The sequence below is a fragment of the Trachemys scripta genome, chromosome 1 (genome assembly GCF_013100865.1).
Source record: "Trachemys scripta elegans isolate TJP31775 chromosome 1, CAS_Tse_1.0, whole genome shotgun sequence".
Taxonomy (NCBI): domain Eukaryota; kingdom Metazoa; phylum Chordata; order Testudines; family Emydidae; genus Trachemys; species Trachemys scripta.
The window spans coordinates 346249124-346272150 of NC_048298.1; the positions used below are offsets into that span (position 1 = coordinate 346249124).

Below are 23027 nucleotides of genomic sequence, written 5' to 3' on the forward strand. Positions count from 1 at the left end.
AAGCACCTGGCACTGGCCAGTCAGAGACCAGAGACTGGGCTGGATGGACCTTGGGACTGATCCAGGCTGTCAGCTCCTATGCTCCTAATATCCGGACGTCGTCCACGGACAATCAACTGGCGACAACCAGGTCCCTAGTGGATTTCATGGAGGTGCTGGCTCTCCCCGTCCAAATGTTGACCCCAACTAAGGCTAAGATAATGTGTGCAGCAAGAACGCCGGAGCCTTTGTAGAAGTGGGGGGTCCACCAGCACCCAAACCGGGGAGCCAGGGGGGCCATGCCTCCCCACTTTTTAACATCGGTGTAATTTGGGGGCAGAGGGCAGCATTTCACACACACACCCAAACTGCAAACCTCAGGCAGATGCTGCACTTTGTGGTGGGGGAGCTGATCTCCCTGCAAAAGCGGGGGCTGGGAATAGGCCCTCTGTCTCCTCAGCCTGTCTGTATTTACTGACAAAGGCTCCATGCAAACTTGGCTGCCCAGGTGAAATTTCAGTCCCACCTTTCATGGGAGGGGGTCCAGTTTGCTGCCTGGTGGGATGGGGGTGGGGGGCTTCATTCCCTGCAGGGAGGGCTGGTAGAAAGGGTTCAGCGAGCCGACAGCAGGCAGGCCAGGAAGGGCCTTCAGCAAGTCTTAGGGAACAGAGACACTAGAAGTTTAAGGTCCTGCTCACACTGGGGTTTGGCCACTGACTCGCACGGAAGTAGGATCAGGCCCTAGCCTCTCGCTCGTTTCACTGCTGCCTTCTGAATACAGACAATGCTTCCTGCTCTGCAGGGGAGTGCGCCCATCCTGGGCTGGTAGAGGCTCCGGGACAACATACAGTGAAGAGCGCAGCAGATCAGACCGGCCCCCCAGCAGTGGCTAACCCCAGCGCTGCCGAGGAATGTGGTCTTCCCACCCCAAACACCCCTAGTCAAGAGCCCAACGGCGTTGCGGACAATCCCTTCCTGACCTTGACACGATCAGCTCACGCCCTGAAGCCTGAGATCTGATTACCTCCCATCACCCCCAGGGTCACTCGCTGTAGATTCACGTACCAGCAGTGCCCTTTCTGCCTCCCCCCACCGCTCCCTTGCGTTCAATGATGATTTACACCAGGTGTGGAGCTGCCTCCAAAGTCTCCGTTCTCTGACCGATACTCACACAAACACCTGATGGCTACGCAACTTGGAAGGGGTGTGTGTGACACACACAGGCTCACACCAACACACACGCAGAGCACGGGGAGGGTGGGGGGAAGAATGCGGAAAAAGCAGCCTCCTGGACACAACTGAGAGTCATCCGCACAAGGACGAGAGAAAGAACAGAGGAAGGAGAGGAGGAGGACATAGACGAGGAAGAGAGAGAAGGCAGAGCGCGAGAAAGGAGGGGAAAGAAAGAAAGAGGGAGTAGAAGAGAAGAGAGGCAGAAAAGTGCAGAAGAAAGCCGGGAACTAACAATCCAGGGTGAGACCACAGGGAAAGACAAATGATCAGGGGCTGGGCAGGGGCTAGGAATTTCAGGAACTGCCCTCGGCATTAATAATAAAAAGTGAAGGGGTTTTTGGCCTTACACTGTCCTGGATGGTCTCCATCTTCCAAGCCCATCACCAGCCCCCGAGATGGTCGCAGGGATCTCTGGACAGGGCAGCTCGCCGAGGCTGTGAGTGGATGTGCTCTGTCTGCAGGAGCCGGGGCCGTCCTACCCGCTTCCTCCAGTCCCCTGCAGGAATCTCACTTCTCCGCAGCCGCGGGCGACCTCAGAGGCAGAGGCTGTTCCAGGCGGCTGTGCTGTCACCGGCGAGCTGTTCGGAGCCTGGAGCGCATGGGGTCCACCCGGTGAAGGGGCGGGGGAGGGACCCACCAGAGGGACACCCCGCGCTGTCTAGCAAGCAAACCACATGCGAGGGAACTCGGAAGCTCACTGTTTTCAGCCACGTCTCCGCCCCCCCCAGTCATATCTCCCTTTCCAGCTGCGGCGAGAGCAGCTGCTTAGCCTGGCCTCGCTGTGTCGATTGTACTCCTGTTACCCTCCCCTCAGTGGTGACCACAGCCGTGCCACCGTGTTATTGTCTGGCCTAACTTGGGATGCTCCATCTACCCCAGCCACCTTGCTCAATACTGCCAGCACATCCCTGTGCCTCCCCCAAAAGTCACAGGCTTCAGGAGCCTCGCAGTGCCAGGGCTTCTCCCAGAAGCAGGTGGAGGCCACTTAAACCCAGAGGAAACGTCCCACTGCTTGCTGGAATGATCCTTCTGTGCTGGCACTGACCTTTCCCAGCCTGAACCGTGCCATCCAGGGCACCCCGCTCGCACCTACACCAACGGAGTTACGAGGCAGGCAGGTCACTGAGCCTGCAGTCCTTCCTCACGAGAGCTGCTACTGAAATGTTTGTGTGAGTGAGGGCTTGCAGGGCGGGGCCTCCCCTTCCTCAGGCCGGGGGGAGGAGGGGTAAGTACAGGGCCAAGGAGTGACCTGCAATTACTGTACACGCCAATTAGTGCTTACAAGGATCAGACCGTGGCAATGCCAACCTCCAGCATTACAGACACACAGGAGCGACGCCAGGGTTTTTGCCGCCCTAGGCGGCAGCGCTCCTCTGAGCATCCGGCGGCGGGGGTCCTTCCGCTCCGTGTCTTCGGGGCACCTCGGCGGCAAGTCGTGGAGTGAGTGAAGGACCCACCGCCGAATTTCCGCCAAAGACCCAGAGCGGAAGGACCCCCCACCGCTGAATTTCTGCCGAGGGCGGCAAAATGCCGCCCCCCAAATCCTGCCACCCTAGGCGACTGCCACCCTAGGCAACTGCCTAGGGTCGCCTAGTGGAAGCGCTGGCCCTGAAGACACAACACCTACAACAAACAGAACGGAATCCACCCCGTTCTCTACTGCCCATTCTACCTCAGGGCCCAGGCATGTGAGCCTGGCTCCCACACCTCCTCTGTGCTTGTAGGAGTAGTCAGGGGCATAGCAGGATCGGAGCCAAAAGCCACTGAAATCAACAGAAGCTTTTCCATTGCCTTTAACGGGCTTTGGGTCAGGCCTGCTGAGTCCGATCCTATAGTCCTTATTCACTGCCTTCAGTGGAGCCGGGTCCCAATGAACGGCACAGGGATTGAGCCTTGTGGGGTAACTGATTGCTTTAAAGTTCAGACTGTCCCCAGCCTCACAGGAGATATTGTGCCTGCCAGCGTTTGCTAATCTCTACTGGCCTGAGCCTGCAATGGACGACACCTCATTGGGTGCCCTCTGGGGCCCAGGCAGGATTAATATTTCGCTCTTTCACCCCCAGCTCTCAAAGTGCTTTCTATGTCTATGTCCCACTGACTGACAAGACCCGGGGAGAGAAAGTGACTAGCCCAAGGCCACTCAGCAGAGATGGGAACAGACCTGCCTGCTAGTCTTGGACCCTGTCCGCAGCTCCACACTGCCTCCCAGTGCCCACGGAGCCAACCCAGCTGTTGATTTTGCTACAATTTGCAGAGGGCTAGACCCTGCCACCCTGGCTCACACCGACCCCGTGGGCCAGCCAGAGGAATGATTGGCTCCTCAGCATGGGTCAGGCTCATAGAATCATAGAACAGCAGGGCTGGAAGGGACCTCAGAAGGTCCAATCCCCTGCTCAAAGCAGGACCAATCCCCAGACAGGTTTTTGCCCCAGATCCCTCAAAGATTGAGCTCACAACCCTGGGTTTAGCAGGCCAATGCTCAAACCACTGAGCTATCCCTTCCCCCACCATGTGCTTAACTTCAAGGGATTCTTAGCCCCCAGGAGTCATTGTGTGACCATCCCAGTAACTCCATGTTACTAGGCCTAGGATAGCAGGAGTCAAGCCCATGCACAAGGAAGAGTTTTTGCAGACCTGGGCAGTCAGGGCCAACCCCCATGCCCACTGAGCTCGGAAGGAGTTTTGCCATTGACTCGAGTGGGACCAGAGTGTCTATGAGGAGAATGATCTGGGATCCCCCGTTTTTTCTCTTTATTACTATCGATGGTACTTATATGACACCCCCCCTTTACTGCGGTATCTGAGCACCTCCCACTCTTTAACGTAATAGCCTCCCCAAGCCCCTGCCAGGCAGGGCAGTGCTATCATCCCCATAGCACAGGTAGGAAACTGAGGCACGGAGAGACTGAATTACTTACCCACGGTCACACAGGGAGCCTGCAGCAGAGCAGGACTTAAACCCGGGTCTCCTACGCTGCAAGCTCACACCCAAACCACTGGATCATCCTCCCTCTCACCTATCCTGCCTTTATTCCCTCTCAGAGGTTCTGTCTCCCGTCCAGCACTGAGGGCTGGCTATCGTTCCCCCTGCTGCCCACAAAGGCTGTTCCTTCAACGGACCAGCAGGGAGCGACACACAGCCCTTCCTGCGCTCTAGCGCCCTCTGCCAGAGCAGCACACCTAAGCCGGCACCGTGACTGCGACCCACCCCCATGCAGCTGGGTGTGTATTAGACAAGCCCCAAGTGCTCTTTGCACAGTGGTTTGTGTTAAACATCTTATCACCAGCCATTTTTCATTAAGAGGGAAATGAATGTGTTTCCCTCTTTTCCAATCACAAATCAATCTGCCGTTGCCCTCGGCTATTTGCAGACCACCTTTTTTGTCTCTGGTTATTGCCTTTCAGCCTTGTTCGGCTCATTCCCCTTCCTGCATTCGTGGGCTCTTGATTAACGCTGCCAGGTCCCATCCTGCGTGCGGAAAAGTCGCCCAGAGCACATGGGCCCTGAACAAATCCCTGGCTAACAAACCCCGTCACTGCTAAGAAAGCCAGGCAGCGAGGGGACACTTTCCAGATCAAATGTGGAGGGTGGAGTTCCTCCATAGAGAGATCCTACGTGAGACCTATGCACCACCTGAGTCATGTTCTGAGGGTATAAGAAACACCTTGTATCGCCTCCCCCATAGGAGAGTATTGAGAGAATTCCCAGCCTGTATGATATTAATGACACCTGAGCTTTTAAAAACTGACTGGATTTGTTTTCAATCCCACGTAGGGATGCTCTTCGCCTGCCGTTTGCATCACCCTCAGCAAGGATGGTGGAACTAGAACGGTCAGTTTCAGTTTGTGTATAGTCAGTTTCATTTCCAGGTTGTCAGGTAGTAGCACAAGTCTGTGGTGTTTGGCTTTCCCAGTATCTTACTAGGCTCAGGGGCCTGACTGGACCTCAGGAGATTTGGGTTAAAATTTCCAGCCTTGCCACAGACTCCCTTTGGCCCAAATCCTCAAAGGGGAGTTAGGTGCCTAAATACCTTTGAGGATCTGGACTGTGGCCTCTCTGTGCCTCAGTTCCTCATCTGCAAAATGGGGATAATGAACTTTCCTTTGCCCATCTGGTCTATTTAGATTGCAACCACTCTAGGGCAGGGGCTGTCACTTATCGTGTGTTTGCTCAGTGCTGGGGCCCTGGTCTCCGCTGGGTCGGCTAAGTGCTACTGTAATACAAATATGGATTTCATGATTTGGCCAGAGCAATCCCCTCTGAGGCCTTACACGCCACCGGCCCCCTCCACAATCTGCAACACAGAAAAAATTGCGACATCAGGGATTTGGGGGACATACTGCTACAGTCGTAATAATAACCCTTTACACTTCACTGTCAGCTTCCACCGGAGGATTAACAGACCAAGCTTCCCAGCCAGGCTGGTAAGTAATCTTATCCCCATTTTACAGATGGTGCAACTGAGACATGGGGGGCATTAAGTGACTGTTCCAAGGTCCTACGGGGAGTCTGTGTCAGAGACAGGACCGGAACAATACTCCCACCCTATGCCTTCACCACAAGGCTGCCCTTCCTTGCCCTCTGCCAGGGGGGTCTCAAATTTAGTGTTAACCAGAAACTACCAGAGAGCAAGAGGTATCAGCCACGGGAGGATAGAGAGTCCAGGGGTTAGAGCACTAGGCAATGAATCTTGGTTCACGTTTATGGCCTGCCACAGACTTCCTCTGTGACCTGGGCCAAGCCACATCGGCTCCGTTGACACCTGGAGCTGGGCGTGTGATTTCCAGGTGGAGGGCTAGCTCTGATCAGCGAGCACGTTACATAGAGAGGGTGGCCACTGGCTTGGCAGCCTCGATATGCCCCTGGCCCCCCAAGAGGGATGTACTGGGACCTGGCTGCTACTTGGTTTCTGGGGAATTAGCTGGAGCATGTCTCCTGAGAATCCCCCCCCCCCATCCCAGCTCCAGGTCTGGTTGCTCTGTGCCCAAACTCTCCAGCTATGAAACAGGAATGTAATAACCCCCTGGGGTTGTGGCCAGGAGGATGTGGAGGCGCTGGGGGGGGGGGGGGAATGGGGCCATCCCTGGCTGTTCTCGCAGCCCCGGCCCCAGAAGTTGGCTCCCTGCGGTTTCCCAGGAAGTGCCTGGCACGTTACCGTGTCTGGCAGCGCTCGGCAGGGCAATAAAACGGCTGGGTAAAAATAAACAGGCGCAACCTGCCATTGTTCGGATCCGGAGCCGGGCGGGTCAGTTACTTGGCGGCGTGACGGGGGCAGGGGCAGGCTGCGAGAACCAGGACCCCGACCCCCCCCCAGGGGGGTGAGCTGGGGGGGATGAGCCCACCCCAAAGCACGGCAGAGGGGCCCGGAGGGGCAAGGCCGGGGGAACCCGCCCGGGGTGAGGACCGCCCGCCCGCGGTGACTGGGCGGAAGTTTGCGCCGGTTTTCCGCGGGTCTCTGCTCAGAGCAAACCCAGCGGGCGGCGCGGGGTCAGCCCCGGTGCAAAGCAGCCGCAGACCCGTCCCACCGGACCCTCCCTCCCCCAGCGCGCCCCAGCTTCCCCTGGCGTGTCGCGGGGCCCCTGCCCCCGGGGGGCTCCGTCCCGCACCCCCGGCCCGGCCCCGCCGATCGCTGGAACCGGGACAACCGGGGAGCGACGGAAAGTTCACCCCGCTCCAGCGAGCAGGGCGCGGGCCGCTCCGGCTAGCGAGAGACACCCCCGGTCCGCTCCCCCCCGGCCCCGATCGCCGCCAGCCAAGGGGGAAGAATGAATGAGGGAGAAGAGCGAACGGTGGAAAGAGCTTGTGAGGAAGGGAACGAGAAAGAGAGAAAGAGAGAGCGGAAAGGATGGGGGGGGAGAAAGAGAGAAGGGGAAAGACTGAGAAAGAAAAAGATAAGGAAAGTGGAGCGAGAAAATGAAAGAAGGAGAGAGAGATTGAAAGGAGAAAGCAGAAAGAGAAGGGAAAGAGGAGGGAGAAAAGAGAGAAGGAAAAGGAGAGGGGAGGAGAGGAAAAGGAAAAGAAATGGAGAGAGAGAAGGGGACGAGGTTGAAAGAGAGAGAGAAAGAGGAGGGAGAAAAGAGAGAAGGAAAAGGAGAATGAAAGAGGAGAGGGAAGGAAAAAGAGAGGGGAGGAGAGGAAAAGGAAAAGAAATGGAGAGAGAGAAGGGGACGAGGTTGAAAGAAAGAGGGAGGAAAGAGAGAGAGAAAGAGGAGAGAGAAAAGAGACAGAAGAAGGCGGGAGAGAGAGAAAGAAAGAACAAGAACTAGAGAGAGGGGAGGGGAAGAGGCTGAAAGAAAGAAGGAGGAAAGAGAGAAGGAAAAGGAGAGAGAGAGAGAAGGGAAAAGCCCGAAGGAGGAGAGAGAAAGCAGCCAGCCCGAAGGAGGAGGCAGAGCCCGGTGCCCGCTGGATGCGAGCCCACCCCCAGCCTGTCCCCTCGAGGACCCCCCACCCCACCCCACCCAGCCCCGCCCTGGGCTCGCCGGCCCGAGAGCCCCCGGGGGGCGCGGGAGGGGGGGGAAGCGGCTCCTACCTGTAGCGCCTCGGAGCTGGGCAGCGTCTCCTCCGCCTTCAGGAAAACCTGCTGGCCCCGTCTAAAAAATTGAACAACCGCAATGAGTATGTGGGGCAGGATCAGGACCATGCTGCTCCCGGGCCGGCTCCGCTTGTCTCCCTCCTCGGCCAAGGCCAGTCCTAGCTCCGCCGCCGCCCCTCCCCTCGCCTCCCTCCCCGCCGCTGCCAGGGGCTTGGCTTCGCATCCACACCTGCTCCCCAAAGCGCCGGGGCCGGGCGCAGCAGGGCTGTCCCGGGGGCAGGCAGAGCCCGGCGCTGGAGCGGCTGCAGGCAGCAGGCACTGGCAAGGGGAATGCAAGGAGAGGGGTCCTCTGGGTCCTAAGCACCTGCAGGAGGGAGCCAGGCCAGCGCCCAGAGCCTTCCCTTTCCCAATCAGTCAGGGCATGGGCTTAGCAGACATGGTGGAGCAGGGAATGCAATCACCCAGCGGGCTCCAGCCATGCTGCACACCCAGGCCCCAGAGAGATGGGGAGCCAGGCTTAGATCCCTGGTCCATTACCTCTAACCCCCCCCCCATCTCCAGCTAAAGAAGGATCCCTCAGCTGTTAGCAGTAGTAGGTCCTTTATCCTTAGCTGCTAGAGGGCCCCATGCACACACACTCACAGCCACTACATTGCAATGTGCTATGACAGCAGTAGTGCCGGGAGAAGGACGCAGCTGGGGAACCGAGGCCCAGAGACGTTAAATGACTTGCCCCAGTTCATCGACGGAGTCTGTAGCAGAGCTAGGAATCGAACCCAAGTCTCGGGCCTAGACCAGGCCAGCCTTCCTCTTGTCCCTCTAGGTGTGGGTGGCACTAGGGCAGGCTGCCCTCCCTTAGGCCTGGTCTACACTACGGGGTGGATCGATCTAGGAGACACAACTTCAGCTACGAGAATAGCGTCGCTGAAGTCGACGTATCTTAGATCGAATTAAAATTACTTACTTCGCGTCCTCACGGCGCGGGATCAATGCCCGCGGCTCCCCCGTCGACTTTGCTTCCGCCTCTCGCCGAACTGGAGTTCAGCACTCGACGGGAGAGCGATGGGGGATCGATTTGTCGCATCTACACGACACACGATAAATCGATCCCCGATAGATGGATCGCTACCCACTGATCCAGCGGGTAGTGTAGATGTACCCTTAGTGCCTCCTGGAACCAGCTTAAACTGAGAGAGGGCCCCAAGCCACAAAGTGTGACTTTCCCCTGCCTGGGGGCTCTGGGGCATTGCCTGAGGCTCTGCTCTGGTTAGTGGGGGAAGCCGTAGAGTGGATCCTGCTGGGCCATGGGTGGTTAACTTTAACCCCACCCGGTGTGCAGGGCCCAAGGATGTGCCCATGAGGAAAGCCTGCTAAGGGCTCGCCTTACTCAGGCAAGCAGCCCCATGGATCCCAGCAGCATCCCTTGGGATGTGGTCTCGGGGCCACCCAGAGGATTCAGGGGGCCTGGGGCAAAACAATTGTGGTGGCTCCTTCCATAAAAAAAAGTTGCAATATTATAGAATACTATATTCTTGTGGGGGCCCCTGCGGGGCCTGGGGCAAATTGCTCCACTTGCCCCCCCCCCCCCCCGGTCAACTCGTCACACCGCCCTCCTGAGCACGCCGCACACAAAGCAACCTGCCCCTCACCTGCCCAGCAGAGCAGCCCACACAGCTCAGGTCCAAACTCTGCAGGGGCAGCTCCAGGCACCAGCGCAGCAAGTGCGTGCCTGGGGTGGCAAGCCGCGGGGGGCGGCCTGCCAGTTGCTGTGAGGGTGGCAGTCAGGCAGCATGCCTGCGGGAAGTCCGCCGGTCCCGCGGTTTCCGCGACAATTCAGCGGCAGGTACGCTGAAGCCGCGGGACCGGCAGATCGCCCGCAGGCGTGCCGCCGAAGGCTGCCTGACTGCCGTGCTTGGGGCAGCAAAAAACATAGAGCCGTATGGCCCTGAGCAAGACACGTCGTCACTCTGGGCATCAGCTGCCTCCCGTCTGTGACATGGGGATCGTGATCCTCCCCTTCTCCAGCCCTCTGTCTGCTTCTGCTGTAAGCTCCTAGGGGCTGGGGCTTGCACAACAGTGCCTCGCACAATCAAGCCCTGATCTCAGTCGGACCCGGACGGCACTGGTGGAACACATATCATAGTTCACTGATTGAAGCATTTGAACTAGATGGACTCCCAAGATCAGAAATACCCCGCCCCCTACACACACGCACTCCGTGACCGCTGTACTATACTGAAGCAGTGTGAAAAAATCACCAGCCTTTTGCAGAAGTTCTCCCGCACCAATAACTTTGCCTTCCAAATCACGGCGTGTTAGCAGAAAATCTCCATGCCAAAAGAGAATCCTTAATTCGGCTTTCCTGCTGCCGGGGCCCTTTGTGCATGTTTGAAACGTTGACTAGCATCTGTCCTTCCTTTGCTTTGACAAGATCGCTCCCGACGAGGGGACCACCAGGGCACAGCCGCAGAGAAATGTTCAAAGAGCCACCACGCGTAGGTTTTAATAAAGTGATCCGTGTCCCTGGGAAAAGCCCCGGGCAGACCGCGAAGGAGCCGATCAATAAATAAATCAGCGTCAGGAGGGTTTGATTTCAGGTGTGCTGCTCTTCGCCTCCAGCGGTTGTTTGGCTTTGCTTTGAAATATGGATCCAGTTACCAGGCTCTCCGTATGCGTGCTGACTCCCGATTACCACGTCCAAGCCATTGCTTTAATGTCTGTCTCCCCATCCCGCTCACTATATGGCTGCACTATATAGTGTTGATCCCCAGTACTCAGAGCAACAACCCTAGGGCTATTCGTATACAGGGCCGGCGAACCTCAAACCTCCAGCGCTCAAGTCAAAGCATCTACCACTTGAGCTAAAGGAATAATTCCTCTAGCTGTAAGCCACTAGTAGGCTATTGTAACACTACAGACAGCCACAAGGGAGATATGACCAAACACAACGAGCATCCACACAACACCCCCATGAGGTCTGGGAGTGTTATTACTATAGGTAAATAACGGGGTAAAATTACTCCCCAGCGTCTACTGACTGGCCTTTGAAGGTAGCTATCCTCCTACCCCCTGTGGCCTCACTTTAGGCCTATGATGGCTCGTTGCTATGGATATTGGCACAAAGCAAAATCTGGGCCCAGATTTGTTTGATTTCAAAATGTGTTTGGGACGAAAGTTTAGAAAAAGCGAGCAGGGCTCGGGAAACACCACCACGTGTCCTACAGCCGCACCAATAACGAATCCTGACTCATCGCACACGGGTGGTCTTTTGGTTACCGTGGGAGCCAGACGTTTTGGATTCAGTTGCCAGCTCTGCCTCAGCTTCCCACCATGACTGTGGTCCCCCAGCACCCCAGACCCCGGGGATTTCGGGAAGTAACCTTCGCCATTGTGCCCCACTTCTGCATTAGGTGACCAGGGAACTCACAGACGTGGGCTGGCCAGTTTCCGGGGCGCCACCACCCGCTTCCTGATAGGCCACATGGTCGTGTGGCCCTGATCACTGGCCCCTATATATATAAACCTCCTGCTTCCATTCTGGCCTTGGCTAGCCATTCATAGACTCTAGGACTGGAAGGGACCTCGAGAGGTCATCAAGTCCAGTCCCATCAAATACTGTCTAGACCATCCCTGATAGACATTTATCTAACCTACTCTTAAATATCTCCAGAGATGGAGATTCCACAACCTCCCTAGGCAATTTATTCCAGTGTTTAACCACCTTGACAGTTAGGAACTTTTTCCTAATGTCCAACCTAGACCTCCCTTGCTGCAGTTTAAGCCCATTGCTTCTTGTTCTATCCTTAGAGGCTAAGATGAACAAGTTTTCTCCCACCTCCTTATGACACTGCCGGCTAGCTGCTGCTCAGACCCTCCTGACCCCACCAGCCGCCGTGCCGTACCTTCTCCTTGGACCGAATCTGCCAGTGATCAGCGACCAGATAGCAAGTGTGAAAAATCGGGACAGGGAATGGGGGGTAATAGGCGCCTATATAAGAAAAAGCCCCGAATATCGGGACTGTCCCAATAAAATCGGGACATCTGGTCACCCTGGTCCCAGGGGTTACAATGACCTTGGCCAAGTCACTGATCTCCCTGTGCCTCAGTTCCACCTCAGGACAGCAGGGATAACTGGCTGAGCAAAGCGAGGTTTCACCCTGACCTCTGTGCCTGCTCTCTCGTGCTCTGTAATACAATAATGCTGCAGCCAATCAATTCCAAACTTCCCAGGGCTGCTTTAGGCACCACTGGGCAGACCCCATTGACCGGGGTGAAAAAGGAAAAAGGGAAAAACCAAAATTAGTGAGAGAAAAATGAGGCCTGTGGTGGGAACTCTCTGGCGCCACCTTCTGCTGACTGTGTGCATCATGGGCAGCAGCTTAATGAGCTGCTGTCTCTCATTGGGGTAAATATAAAAATAAATATATGGTGATATACCTTTTTTTAAATAAATAAAAAATTGCCTAGAACTGGAAGGGACCCTGAAAGATCATCAAGTCCAGCCCCCTGCCTTCACTAGCAGGACCAAGTACTGATTTTGCCCCAGATCCCTGAGTGGCCCCCTCAAGGATTGAACGCCCAACGCTGGGTTTACCAGGCCAATGCTCAAACCACTGAGCTATCCCTCCCCCCCCACTGAGTAAGCCCTTGGCTTGCAGAAGCAATGAAATGTGTGATGCTCTAGTGCTACATCCTTTGTCCTATCTATTCAGACGGTAAGAGCCTCAGGAAAGAGAGTGTCTCCCGTTATGTGTATGAGCAGCAGCTAGCACAATAGGACTCTGATCTTAGTAGAAGGTCGCTGGGCAAGATGGGGAAACTGAGGCACGGACTAGGAGAGAGGACTGACCCAAGTTCATGCAGTGAGAGGAAGGGGTTCCTACCTGTGCATGTTGCACTGGACCATGCTGCTTCCTGCTATCACCATCCCATAATCCTCCCTGCTCCCCCAGGGCCCAGGCCCTGATACACCCCGCTCCCCGAGCCGGCCCATCAGATTCAGCGGCACTATTTGTGCTGTTCCGCAGGAGGAAGGAGAACAGAAGGTGGCCCCAAGCCCTGGAATAAACAGCCTTATGAACTTTTCACCTGCATTCCATCTCCATAATGACAACGCTCGGTACGTTCAGCCAGCTGTTCCGGATGCCGAACGCTCCAGCCAAGCCATCTCCATTTGCATGGTTATCTAACAACGCGGCGCCGGGAGCTGCGGCTTCTAGGATTCAATGGGTTTGTTGTATTGATTGTTTAGATCCCCATCTGCTTTGGGGTTTTGCTCATTTGACTCGGAAGCGCTACGTCACGGCTAGCGGTTAACTAGCTGAAGGCACGAAGTCTGTCGAAAGAGCTCGTAGCAGTACTCATCCAGGCGCCAATGCGGGGGGGGGGGGGGGTTCCATCCTATGCTCTTCACATAGGTCATTTGATTGTTATCAAGCCTGCTGATGTAGTGACTTGCACAAAGACCCGGCCCAAGAAACTGAAACTCAGGAAATTGAACACCACGCAGAGGAAACTCTTTGCCACACAATGAGCACTTGGCCCACGGGAGGCCCTGCAGGAGCCTGGCTGTCAAATCCAAGGTCTCCGTCCTTCCCTTCCACGTGCTCAGTGGCCGGGGTCCAGGATCCCTGAAAGAGCTGGAAGCTCCCGGAGGAGAACTGCGGCTGACAACTTGGCTCGTCAGACTCAGTGGGACTTTCTGCCCTCAGGATAAAGTTCGTTTGTGCCAGACACTGGGGCTGGTCCCAAACAAACTCCCGCAGGACCTAAGATCCGCCCCAAACCTCACCACCTTCCGCTCCAAGGACAAGGCACATTTCTTCCCCTCCCCGCCACCAAACACAGACCCAGGTGTACCTGGTGAGAAAACCCTCCCCTGCGCACACAGGTCCCCCCCAGGAGTGGATGGGAGAGAGAATGAACTACACACGACAGAGGTTAGCCATGTCACGTGCTCGGACACTGCCGTCATGGGGGCAGGACAGAACAGACCCTCATCCGCTGGGGACTTCTGCCTCACAGAGCAGAGACAGCAGATGCCAAGGGAATTGACAGCACTCACGTCCCTTCCCCGGGCTTGATGTGTTGGGGAGACAGCCACTCCTTTAGTGCCATGCCCCAGCAGGGCCCCTCCAGAGGCATGCATTTAACACCCCACAGGGCCCCCCACTTTGGGGTCTGGGTGGGATCAGAAGGAATGAGGCCGGGAAGGCAGCACCACACCACTAGCCTTCCCTCCCCTCCCCGCACACAGGCCAAGGGACTATGTGTAGGTTAGTAGCCCAGAACGTGGAGTTTTGCCTCCATCGAGTTTCCCCTTCTGAGCATCCCTCGTCTCCAAGCAGCCCGGCGCCGAGGGGCTGGCACAAGAGAAGCTGGACCGGCTCCAGGCACTGGCCCAGCAAGCAGGTGCTTGGGGAGGCCAAGGGGAAGGGGTGGCACGTCGGGCTCTTCGGCGGCGGGTCCCTCAGTCCCTCTCGGAGGGAAGGACGTGCTGCCGAATTGCCGCCGAAAAAGAAAGCGACGCGGTGGAGCTGCCGCCGATTGCAGTCGCGGCTTTTTTTTTTCTCCCCCGCTGCTTGGGGCGGCAAAAACCCTGGAGCCAGCGCTGAAGAGAAGTGCCCCCGGAGGAGCAGTGCTCTATTCCCGCTGAGCACCGAGGGGCTTCACTACCTCTGACATTAACCAGGTCCTCTTGCTGTGAGGATCGGGGTGGAAACATTGCAAGGCCGGACTCCCTGGACAGTCCCAGGGGAGAGGGCAGGGCTATCCGTCCCTCAGGGAAAGAGCTTCCCACTTCAGCTCTAGTTCTTACTGTCATCAGCTCCACTTACATGTCCCCGTCAAACTGGCCTTCCCTGCTGCCTGTCAGATAGCAGCAGCTGCTGCCTAGGGCTCCCCCACATTGCTGGGTGTCCCCCACAACTGTCCACCGTGCCCTGCTAGCGACACGGGGACCCAGGTGCCAGCACAGGTAACACACGGATCCCTCCTCTACCCCAACCCTCTGCGCTCCCAACTGATGGGCGCCTGCCCCCCTTTGATCCACCACCCCTGCCTGCGGTGCCTTTACTGCTGTGCCACGGCCAGCCAGTCACTTAACCCTCGGCACAAATGCCAGGCAGGGATTCGCCTGTGCCGGCACATCACTGCCGGGCATTGGAGCCGAGCCGGCTGTGGGGCTGGCTAGACTCTGGGGTCATCAGCTCCCGGCAGTCATGCACCATCAAGGACAAGACATCGCTCATGCTCCTTTGGTCCTAATGTCCCACTCCTCAGGAGGGCGCCATTAACCCCCCTGGCAACGTGAGGTTGCAACTCACACATGTTGGTTATACTCCAACCTGAGCCAAACCTGGGATTTCACACATACACACACACACACGTTCAGGGACTTGGGAAAGGGGCGTGAAAATCCTGCCTGCAAGTGTAACGCGGTGGAGCCATACCCAGAGCCTGGCTGGGACACGGCAGTACCAGCTAGTGGTTAGAGTCGGGCTCTAGTCCCTGCTCGGCCATGTGGGCCAGCCTGGAGCGGTGCTGCCCCTCTCCGCGTTCAGTGCTCAGCCCCTGTCAGGATCAGGTCCTTAATCCCGCTGTGCCTCAGTTTCTGCTCCAGCCCCGGGATAACACTGAACCAGCTCTCCAGGGGCTAACGTCTGCCACGTGCTTTGAGATCCAGCAGAACCAACCATGGAGTGGGCTGCACGGGGAACCTGGCTGGCTTATGCAGGGCGTTTTATCAGCCCCTCACTGTCCTCAAGCATTAGTAGCATCTCCCCACTCCCACGCCCTCCCAAACAGTGCCAGGGGGGCGGGGCAGCAACCCTGGTGCATGTAGCCGTGAAACCTCCTGGCAGGAAGGAGGTTCCAGAGCCAATTAACCTGGTCTGGACTCTGGGGAATGCAGCCAAGGAGACTGTCCACTCGCCCTGGCCCCAGTCGTCTGCCGACAGAAGGGCAGTTCGAGGGTCTGACGCTGCAGCTGCGCCCGCAGAGCGGATCTAATGCCTGCCTGGATCAGTATTTGATGCCTCGGCTTGGGACTCGGAGCGTGCTGGGACCGTATTTGCCCCTGCTCCCAATTAAGAGGTGATCTTGTTATACAATACCAGAGAAACCAGCCGCGGCGTCTCAGCTGGGAAGTGACATCCTGGGGGCTGCGGGAGCAGCAGAGCAAGCGGAGACCGGAGTCGAGCAGAAGACAAGCTCCTTCTCAGAGTTTGCAGGTTCTTGCTGCTCCTAAAGCCAGAGGGGGATGGGAATTCTACTCACCTCCCTCTCAAGGAGGCTTTGATGCTTAATTGATGAACATCCTGGAGCCTAGCCTGGCTAAAGAGGAGGAGTGCAAAGGGCTGTAAAAAATCTGTAGCCCTCTGGAGGGTTTTTTTTTTTTTTTTTTAATAGCCTGTGTCATACAGGAGATCAGACTGGGTGATCACAGTGATCCCTTCTGGCCTTGGAATCACTGAGTCTAAGAGCTCATGGCACCGGAAGAGATGGAACCCAGTTCTTCCTGCTCAGAACCACAGGCCTCTGCCACTGGAGTTAAAGGAGATCTCTGGCGACAGTCTTCCACAAAGCTCATGGGCAACCCTAAATTGCATCCGCACAAACCATGGCAGATGCGGATACTTTCTGCACAAATGGAAACTTAAAAACTCTCCCTGTGGTCACCCAGAACAGACCAGGGAACAGATAATGACTCAATGCCTGATTCACAAATACAAAGGAGCCAGAAGCTAGGAATGGGTGACAGGTGATGGATCACTGGATGATTCCCTGTTCTGTTCATTCCCTCTGGGGCATCTGGCATTGGCCACTGTCAAAGACAGACGACTGGGCTAGATGGACCTTTGGTCTGACCCAGTCTTGCCGTTCTTATGTTCTGATGTTCTGTTCATCACAACAATACACTCTGCTACTCCAGACTCAATTATCTGGCTTAGCCACCTCCATGTAAAATTATAATTGTTGCTCTACATCTACCTCTGCCATCTGAAGAAGAAGAAGAAGAAGGTGAAAATCTCCTACGAGACACATGGACCATGGTGCAGTGCTAGACATTGTAGGGAGATTCCTTCCTGATCCCTCAGTGGATCCGCCCAATGTTCCTGACGCGTGACATCCAATGACCACAACTAGGTGTTGATCACAGAACTGTGGCCTGGGGACCGAGGGGTGGGGCGGTACAGGTAAGGACAGTGTCCTTCTGCCCCCTGGCACTTATAAGGAGGGGCAATACTGCCTGCTACCCAGTGACAGGCCTTGTCTGGCTAGCAGGGCCCCATGACCCAGCGGGCAGCCTCACTCTGCACAAATGCAGAACCGGAGCTGTAGGCGGCTAAAAGTTGCCTCGGTGAAGAAGAGGGAGCTCATAGTTCCCGTCCCCAGGAAATCTCTGCAGGTGGGTCAGAACAAAAGCAGGGGCTCCTTGCCGCTGATGTCTCCAGAGCAGTTCTTGGATGTCTCCAGAGCTTTGCCCCTGCCCATCAGCACAGAAAGCGGAGAACTCCCTGATCCGCCGGCCTGCTCAAATGGACAACATCAGCTACAGATCTCTGAGGAGCAGGGAGGGTCCCCGGCTCTGGAGCCAGATTTCCAGCACCCCAGAGATCCCCTCTCATATGAGGGTAAATCAGCAGCAAGTAGCCTCAAGCCAGTGGAACTGCTGTAGTGTAAGTGAGAGGACAGCCTGACCCCTACGGTGTGTGACACTGGGGTTTGGATCCATCTCTATGAGCTAATAATATCAGAGCAGGGGACAGCCCCAGCTTTTCACTTCCTTGTGATGCACAGAGTGGGAAATGGTAGCCCAGTGGGCCAGCTTATCTCTATTATAGTCACTGCTTTGCATTATATTCCGCTTTATTATATTCAGCCGTAATGCAAGGGACCTGCAGGCTTGTATCCTGTCAGACATTGGCTCCAGCAGTGAACCAGAGGCTTGAGGCCTAGAACTTTGGCACAGATAAATGTAGGTCACTCATAGGTTTGGGGGAACTGGAAGCAGAGTGTAGGGGGAATTTGTCCATAACGACATCAGCCAACCACAGAACACGAACTGACCCCAGCTTCTGGAAGGTTTTGGACTGAACATCCGACCACCAGAGTGCCATGGCAACGAATCGACCTATATGATAACGGGGTAAAATCATAAATACACTAAACTATAGAAGGACCCCTTACGATTGGTAAGGGGAGTAAATACAAATAAAGAAGAGGGGAGAAACCCCTAGTGAATATGCATTAGACATGGTAACATCAGCGTAACATCTTATAAAAGTGGCATCCCAGGGCAGTAGGGGAGAGAGATGTAACCCTTGGGAAGGGCCAGAGTGATGGCCACTGGTGAAGATGTGTTGCACCTGTGCACATCGGGGGTCTCAACTATATAATAATTTTAATAATACCAGGCCTGATCTTGGGTTGAGAACCTGTCAGCCCTCAAAGTGATAACTGGGAATTTTTATTCATAATCTATAGATCAGGCTACAGATTGGGGCCCGAACAGGGACCCCCAGCAGTGCACAGGGGTAACCTCCCTACCCGGAAGAGGTAAACTCATCTTGGGTAAAATCTAAGTTAAAATCCAGGTAACCTCTCAGTCAGAATTTGGTGCCTTTCAGAAACACTCACTATAACTCACCAGGGACGTCCTCTTTTGCCCACAGCTGTTGTTCCCCCTTTCTGGTTCTTTGCCTCTAGTAACACAGACATGCAACAGAGACAGGAGCGCCCGAGTTCTTGACCATCAGATTCACTAGGCATGCCAGTGGCAGGGCAGGACCCTCGTGGGTAACCCCGTCTCCCACCATTAGCTCTCCATGGCAATTGTAACCGTGTAAGGATGCAAGTGGGTGATGCGGGACATCGGCCTCGTTGCACTCCTCATTGGGTATTACTGACTAGCCCTTGGGGTTTCGAATGTCGCAAGAAGGGGATTCCTTTATACATGTGTTAAGGGGGCTTTGCAAACTGGTTGTAATTTTGAGCTACCTATAAGAGTTAAAATGGCAGTCACATGGGGCCCAATGACCCAATGAGGTGGCAGGGGAGCTGACTGATTTATGTTTTCATTGCCGCCAAGAGGCCGCAGTAGTTCAGAACTTGTACGGTTCGGGCGACCTAATTTCAGTCCCCTCGTCTCTCCTGGGCTGCGCCCAGATCCCTCTACCACCAGCCTCCCCCTTGCAGCTCCGCAGGTCCCGGCTGGGGAATAACCTCTCAATCATCTACGAGCACATTAGCCATCAAGGGAAGAGAGAGGGAGTAGAACCCCCCTTCCCCTTTGCTTTTCTTGGGACTGGTACAAGTAATTGTTGAAACAGGTCAAGGGGTTAATTATTTAAGGAGGGACGACGCCTCTACATATGTCTAGTGTGAAGTGCTTATTGTGTAGCTTTAGAATGACGCTAGTTAGTAAGATTTAACTGAACTCATTTGGAGTAGGAGTTGGAGGTAAGTGGAGTAGTCGGCTGAGAATTCTGGTTGTGGTCGACCAAAACACAACATACAAAACTATATGAAAGATCACGGAGGAGGTTTCGTCGGAACATAGCCAGGCTATTTTCAGTCACCCTAACTGGTGGGGTTTAATCACATGATCACATGTCTAATGTAATGTAACAACTAATGCTTGTCAGTGGGTAATGACTCAAATGGAAAAAAAAAATTGAGGGGCAACAAGACTGTGTAAGCACAGCTGTAAACCCAACTTCCACCAAAGCAGGGTGCTCAAATCCCAGGAGACTAAATTCAATAATAATATAAAGAAATGGTTAAATAAGAGGTATCGAAGGAACAAGGGAAAAATCCTTACTTACCAGAAAGTACCAAAAGCTTCGTTCCCCCTCTCCCCCCAACACACCCACACAGGTCTTAAAGACCCTGTAAATATTCATTTAGCCCAGGGGTTCTCAAACTGGGGGTCAGGACCCCTCAGGAGGTCACGAGGTTATTACGGGGGGGGGGGGGGTCACAAGCTGTCAACCTCCACCCCAAACCCCACTTTACTCCAGCATTTATAATAGTGTTAAATATATTAAAAGTGTTTTTAATGTATAAGGGCGGTCGCACTCAAAGGCTTGCTGTGTGAAAGGGGTCACCAGTAAAAAAGTTTGAGAGCCACTGATTTAGCCCATATCACGCAATACACCTAGGCAACAGTCTCTGTGCCTTTAACTTGTAATTTCAAAATAATCCAGCAGCAAAAATCACTGATGCGTTGATCAGCAACTAACACATTGCTGGAAAGAGGAAGCGCTTTTGCACTCTGTGCTGGGGGGGGGCGGGGAGGGAGGGAAGGGAAGTAGGCAAAGAAAATTGCTTCCAACTTGAACTTGGCAGAGTAATATTAAAATTAGGAACCCATAAAACATCGAATCATATGTGTATATTTTAAAAATATATATCCCACAATTTAAGAGCTAAGGTTCAGCATCCTTTTAGCCAAGGTTATGTCTAATGTGCATGTACAAGGTAAAGCAAACCTTTACTACTCCTCTAGTCTGTAAGTGGTGGGGGCAGGGTGCTCCAGGCACCAGCGCACCAAGCACGTGCCTGGGGCGGCAAGCTGCGGGGGGCGGCCTGCCGGTCGCTGTCGGGGCGGCAGTCAGGGAGCCTTCAGCGGTATGCCTGCGGGAGGTCCGCCGGTCCTGCGGCTTCGGCAGCAGGTATGCCAAAGCCGCGGGACCAGCAGACCTCCCACAGGCATGCCGCTGAAAGCCGCATGACTGCCGTGCTTGGGGCAGCAAAATACATAGAGCCGCCCCTGGGTGGGGGAAGCCGTAGGAAAAGGAGCGAGGTAACACCCTTAGGGAAAATTCAAGCATTAAGTCCTTAAATGGTTTTGTTACTTGTATGTTTGTATTAGATATCGTCCTAATTTAACTAATCAGTTGTGCATTATTATTCCAAAATTACCTATCAAGTGAGTTGCAACTTCGGACTTACCCAACACGGTAAAGGAAGCCAGCAACATAAAATCTTTCTGCATTACACAGGGATTATTCTTTTAAGAAAGTATCGAAGCCTCTCTCAAGTGACATGTAGCAGACTTTGCTACCCACAATATACATCACGCTTATTATTATAGGTCCTAATTCATCAACGTAAAATGTTAAACTTATCTAATTGCAATTTTGCCTGTTTTATTTCCTAAATAAATAAAGCATGTGTTAATATTTTTCTTTTTCACCCATTTCTGTTTTAATCTAGGATCTAAAGACTCAAGAAAAGCCAGCTCCTGACTAAATAATCACACTTATTTTATAGGCAAACCAAGGTTATAAACCCAGGACAATTCATAATTTCAACCCTTAGGCTTCCTGGACCTGCTCTGAACAGCGATGTTTAACTCCTGGGTGGTATGGTTTGTGGTATGTTGGGATTACGTGTTTGGATTTATTTTTATGTTTTGTGTCACGTGACTAGGTTATAATTTTTCATATTTTGGGGAGTTTTTGTTACAACAACAATCTTTTGGCGTGCAGAGGTGTAAATACTACAATTATTAATAAGTAAAACATTTTTCTTTGTGGTACCACACTATTTTGGTATTCGAATTAGAATCTAACTACCCTATAAGACACCTAGGGTGATTCAATCTTTGCAGAAATCAGTCAGAAAGATTGGTATGTTTGTCTCAATGACCAAGTTAATTGGAACTAATTTATATATATACATACCTACATACATCTAATTTTGATTTGGAGTTTGTCAGGCAATGTGGCCAGTTATTTGGCAGTAGGGTGACCAGATCGCAAGTGTGAAAAATCGGGACAGGCAGTGGGGGGTAATTGGCGACTATATAAGAAAAAGCCCCAAATATCAGGACTGTCCCTATAAAATCGGGACATCTGGTCACCCTATTTGGCAGCACCAAAAGGGTGTCATAAGGAGGAGGGAGAAAACTTGTTCATCTTAGCCTCTAAGGATAGGACAAGAAGCAATGGGCTTAAACTGCAGCAAGGGAGGTCTAGGTTGGACATTAGGAAAAAGTTCCTAACTGTCAGGGTGGTTAAACACTGGAATAAATTGCCTAGGGAGGTTGTGGAATCTCCATCTCTGGAGATATTTAAGAGTAGGTTAGATAAATGTCTATCAGGGATGGTCTAGACAGTATTTGGTCCTGCCATGAGGGCAGGGGACTGGACTCGATGACCTCTCGAGGTCCCTTCCAGTCCTAGAATCTATGAATCTATGAATAAACCCAGATTAAAATTCAGAAGTTCATAGAACAAACCAAATTATTAATGATTAATAAGATTAAAGATGAATAGCTATATTATCAGGATAATGTTTTAGAATGTAATATATTTTGTTTGGTTCTCATAATCAGACTCCACGTAAATATAAAATCAAGTTCCAGTTACAGTAACATGGTATTAAAATAATCATCCACATCATCACCCCAACAAAGGGGTTGCCTATGTCTATAGTGGATGAAAGTCTTGTTAACTATTTGTGAATTTGCCCTCGTAGAATTTGGGGCATTGCTTAGGAGCAGTGAAAGGAATGAAGTTGCCAAGTTCAAAGCTGGTAAATGCCGTAACATCAAGTCCCACAGTGCTGTACCAGGAAAGAGACATGTCTTTGCAGGTACGCAAAGACAAGGCCCTCAGAGGAGACCCACGCCAAACCCAGCTCACAGCACCATGCTGACAGCACTGTTCCTCTTCTGCAGCAGTCTTGATGTCCTGACAGTTTGTTCAGGGAACAGACTCACAAGCGCCAGAGTTTGTACCATGTGAAGGGAGCAAAGAAAACAGACTTTGTTGTAAACCCTCAATGATGAACTCTAAGGAGTAACTGTGATCTGGAGTCCAGGGCAGCAGCCCACTCTAAGGGTAGGTCTACACTTACCTCCGGGTCCAGCGGTAAGCAATCGATCTTCTGGGATCGATCCCGGAAGTGCTCGCCGTCGATGCCGATACTCCAGCTCGGCGAGAGGAGTACGCAGCATCGACGGGGAAGCCTGCCTGCCACGTCTGGACCCACGGTAAGTTCGAACTAAGGTACTTCGAATTCAGCTACGTTAATAACGTAGCTGAATTTGCATACCTTAGTTCGAAGTGGGGGGTTAGTGTGGACCAGGCCTAAGGACGCTGTTTGGGGCACTGGTGTCACCTTCGAAGCCGTATGATCGCGTCCCCAAGTGGCAGTATACCGAACTCGGGGGAGACTAACGATCAGAACATGATATTATAAAAGTGGCATCCAAGGGCAGTAGGGGGACAGATGTAGCCCTTGCGGGGAGCGGGGCACAGTGATGGCCAC

General features: G+C 53.7%; 1 protein-coding gene across 2 annotated transcripts in view; it reads right to left on the reverse strand.

The window, feature by feature from the left end:
* Positions 1–23027, reverse strand: part of LOC117871393 (cGMP-dependent 3',5'-cyclic phosphodiesterase-like) — a 370986-nt gene that overhangs the window by 260937 nt on the left and 87022 nt on the right. The window contains exon 2 of one of the 2 annotated variants that reach the window (XM_034759325.1): positions 7743–7803. In XM_034759325.1, coding sequence (XP_034615216.1) covers positions 7743–7803 — 61 coding nt within the window. Of the gene's footprint in view, positions 1–1559; positions 2357–7742; positions 7804–23027 lie in introns of those variants that run through there. The other variant, XM_034759326.1, reaches the window with a different exon arrangement.